A 4,028-nucleotide genomic window follows, 5' to 3' on the forward strand; every position below is an offset into this window, starting at 1 on the left:
ACAGATGTATAGAACCGTCTTTTGGACTCTGTGGGAGTGGGCGAGGGTGGGATGATTTGGGAGAATGGCATTGAAACATGTATAATATCATATGTGAAATGAATCTCCAGTCCAGGTTCAATGCATGATACAGGATGCTCAGGGCTGGTGCACTTGGATAACCCAGAGGGATGGTATGGGGAGGGAGGTGGGAGGGGGCTTCAGGATGGGGAACATGTGTACACCCGTGGCAGATTCATGTTGATGTATGGCAAAACCAATACAATATTGTAAAGTAATTAGCCTCCAATTGAAATAAATAAATTTATATTATAAAATAAAGAGTGTACATACACATTCATATAATGTGCAAAGTATACCAAAATAAGATGAAAAAAGTCTATTCATCAATAACGATATCACAATAGTTTCTATAATTAGCACAATGCTGTATCTCAACAAATGTATGTAATTGCAGGTTCCCAGAATGGACAGAAAAGATTCAAATAAACACACAATTCAGTCACATCCTATCATACATGCAGAGAGGATTTTAGATCAAACACCAGGACCCATGAATCCTACCACCTAAACTATGGCAACGGGAGCCTGGGTAGACACATGAGATGAGGTCCTGATTTGATCTATGCTGGTGGCCCTTTCTCCCTTTGAAAGCTATACTGAGTTCAAGAGGATTAATCAACTGAAAAGTTACTCCTCAGAACTGCTTTCATCTTTTATGTTCTAAGATAGGGGAAAGAAAGGGAAATGGGGAGGGGAGAAAGTATTTTAAACATCTAAGCATCACTTTCATTATTAATACAGCCAAGGTCTGAAAATTCTACTGAATATTTAAGGAAAGACTTTTTATTCTTGCACAAAAACCAACCCAAAGTTAGGTGATTAAAAAAATAATCACTGAACCCTTTCAGTTTTCAGTGATATATAAAGAGAGGGAAGAAAATACACAATTTGTTTCAGCGATAAACTCAGCCTCTTCATCTAAAATCCTGAGTCACTTGACCCTTCTACTCTCCCCAGCAGAGAGCCACCACACTGCATACCTGAGTCACTGCCACAATAATGGATGGTATGACACCAGGCTTTTCTATAAGACAAAGAAGGATTTCTTCAAGGTAAGAACAATAACTTAGAGAATATTTTAAGTGAAACTGTCCAGGAGGGTCTGCCTGGTCCACTTCAGATTCATCAGACTCCAGGAGATAGGTCTTAACTTTTCTAACCATCTCCTCAGGGGAACCTTCTGAACTATGTGTGGCCCACTACCCAAAGGCCCCAGGAAACCCCTTGGCATGGCAATGTCCATTTCCCTATTCTTTTGCACAAATGTAGCACACATCCTTTTCCAGATCACTTTATACATGCAACACTATTTTCCAGATTCATCTTTATTGATGAATGGGTGAATACCATTCAATCATTCAAAGTGCCATTGATAATACTAATTCATTCTCATATCTGGTCATTCACTTTTGATAGAGCAATACACATTCTGGTTTATGTCTTCTCACACATGCAAGGATTTCTCCCTGGTAAACATCTAGAAGAGGGACTTTGGGACCATAATAAGGCATGCACATCTTTGCTAGATATTGCTAGTGCTCTCCAAAGGAGGTGTATACAATTATATTCCCACCAGAACTTCAAGTTCCCTGCATCCTTCTGTGGAATGACCACTTGGCATGATCATGCTTTTTAATTTTTGCTAATTTGACCCTCCCTTGTGAAAGACAAGGGTCAATGTCTTTTTATGTTTGCTAATTTGACCCTTGTGAAAGTTATGTTGAGTTTAACTTACCTTTTCCTCATTACTTGGGAGGTTGAGAACCTTTTCTCATTTGTGGATCAGCCGGTAAGGAATCCACCTGCAATGTAGGAGATCCAGGTTTGATACCTGGGTCAAGAAGATCTTTTGGAGAAGAAAATGACAACCCACGCCAGTATTCCTTTTGGTAATATTATTACTAATGACCATCCACATCTATTTATTGGCCAATGGCAGGATCCTTTACAAAAGTGGATCCTGTTACTTTATTCAGGAATTCTTACATTCTAAGCAGTTAGGGAAGCCGGAAAAGGGATGCTCAGTGAGAGGCAGATGTCTTGGGGGAAATGTGCTATCAACTGTTTTATCTTTTTTGGTTAAAGAAAAAAAAAACTACAGTCAAGATTCTACTCATAAGGGGAAGTGGGATGGGAAAAACGTTTGTTTTGTGATCTGGCATTTCTGTATCTTCTCACTGCATACAGTACCGTTTACTGGGTATTGCTAATGTCCACCGGCAGAATACCTAAAGGTAAAAACAAGTATCAGGAAGTTAAAAGTACTACCAAAAGGAAACTCAAGAAAATGGCTTCATGTGGGCGGTGGGCCGGGCATCAGGCTGGGCTCAGTAGAAGCAGACGGTGTGCAGGAAGCTCCTGCCACTCGTTTCCTTGAACACCTGCAGCAGCTTGCCGATCCCGTCCTCCATGTCCCCCATGAGCTGGATGCACTGGCACAGGTCGCAGATGAGGAATGCTCCCAGCGTAGCCTCTTTGTGGGTGTCCACGTTGATCACATGCACAGGCTGGCAGGTCTCCTGCTCCCCGGAATTCATATCTTCCAGTACCTGGTCATACACTCGCTCTTCCCAGGAGAGGATGAGGTCAAAAGGATCTTTGCAGTCCTGGAACCTCTCTGGCCTGGGCTTGATACTCTTATTTCTTTCCAGCATCCATAAAACGCCATTCTGCATATAGAGTTCTTTGTCTTTCCTAAGAAGGTCTTTGTACATCTCGTCATACGTGGTTCTGAAATCATAAATGTTTGGCCTGTCGCGTGCTGGTCCTGAAAGCTTCACGTTTGTTCCTGTTCTTCAGGACCGGACACTGAATCCTCATTTGCTAAGGATGTCGTGCACCTCCATGCTCCGGTTCTGGTTGTTCCAGCATACCACAGTGAGGCGCAGTGACAAAGATGGCATGACTGTGGCTTCACTCACCAAGACTCCCAGCTCAGAACTTTCGCGTCTGGACTCCTGCTGCTTCCATAAAAGCAAGATGGTGGCCTCGACGCCCTGAAGTGGAAGCTGCAGCAGCGGCAACATAGAGTGTCAGGACTTACGGCGCGGGCACGTATAACGTGTCCTGGCAGGCTCCTCGCACAAGCCCAGATTGCTGGGCGGCAAGGTGAGTGCCACTGCGGTATTCTTGGCTCGGAAATCACATGGACAGAGGAGCCAGGGGTGCTACAGTCCATGAGGTCGCAAAAGTCAGACATGACTGAGCAACTAAACCACCACCACTACCATAGTTGAATCAGGTTATCCCTCTGTAAAATGCCTGGTCATATCCTTTGTATGTTTTTCTAATGAATATCTGTCTTATAATGATTTTTAGAGTACAGATTCTAGATATTCTATTCAGTTGCTCAGTCATGTCCGACTCATTGCGACCCCATGGACTGCAGCATGCTGGGGTTTCCTGTCCATCATCCCATCCATCAGGAGCTTACTCAAACTCATGTCCATCGAGTTGGTGATGCCATCCAACCATTTCATCATCTGGCGTCCCCTTCTCCTCTAGATATTAATGCCCCCTCTCCTTCTAGATGTTAATCCTTCCTTATTTATAAGAGCTAAAAATAGCTCCCACCAACCTGTGGCTCATTATTTAAAATTTTCTTTGTGGTACATACCTCATCAACTAGTCTTTACTTTTAATGAAGGCAAATGTATCCATCTTGTATAGTTTCCATTTTGTGTTTTTAAGAAACCTTTCCCTACTTTGAGATTAGTAAGGTATTCTTCGTCTTTTTCAGGATCAAATAATTCTTGCTTTTAACATTTATATCTTTAATCCATCTTGAGTTTACATTTCTGTATAGTATGCTGCTGCTGCTGCTACTGCTAAGTCGCTTCAGTCATGTCCGACTCTGTGCGACCCCAGAGATGGCAGCTCACCAGGCTCCCCAGTCCCTGGGATTCTCCAGGCAAGAACACTGGAGTGGGTTGCCATTTCCTTTTCCAGTGCATGAAAGTAAAAAG

The 4,028-nt window shown here is 42.9% G+C and overlaps 1 protein-coding gene across 1 annotated transcript; it reads right to left on the reverse strand.

The window, feature by feature from the left end:
- Positions 1-2,390: 2,390 nt before the first annotated feature.
- LOC102415904 (RNA polymerase II subunit A C-terminal domain phosphatase SSU72-like) lies at positions 2,391-3,165 on the reverse strand. The gene is given in 1 exon segment (XM_044937237.2): positions 2,391-3,165. A coding segment is annotated over 1 exon segment (699 nt). The 5' UTR covers positions 3,090-3,165.
- Positions 3,166-4,028: the final 863 nt, after the last annotated feature.

This window comes from Bubalus bubalis, chromosome X (assembly GCF_019923935.1).
Source record: "Bubalus bubalis isolate 160015118507 breed Murrah chromosome X, NDDB_SH_1, whole genome shotgun sequence".
Lineage (NCBI taxonomy): Eukaryota > Metazoa > Chordata > Mammalia > Artiodactyla > Bovidae > Bubalus > Bubalus bubalis.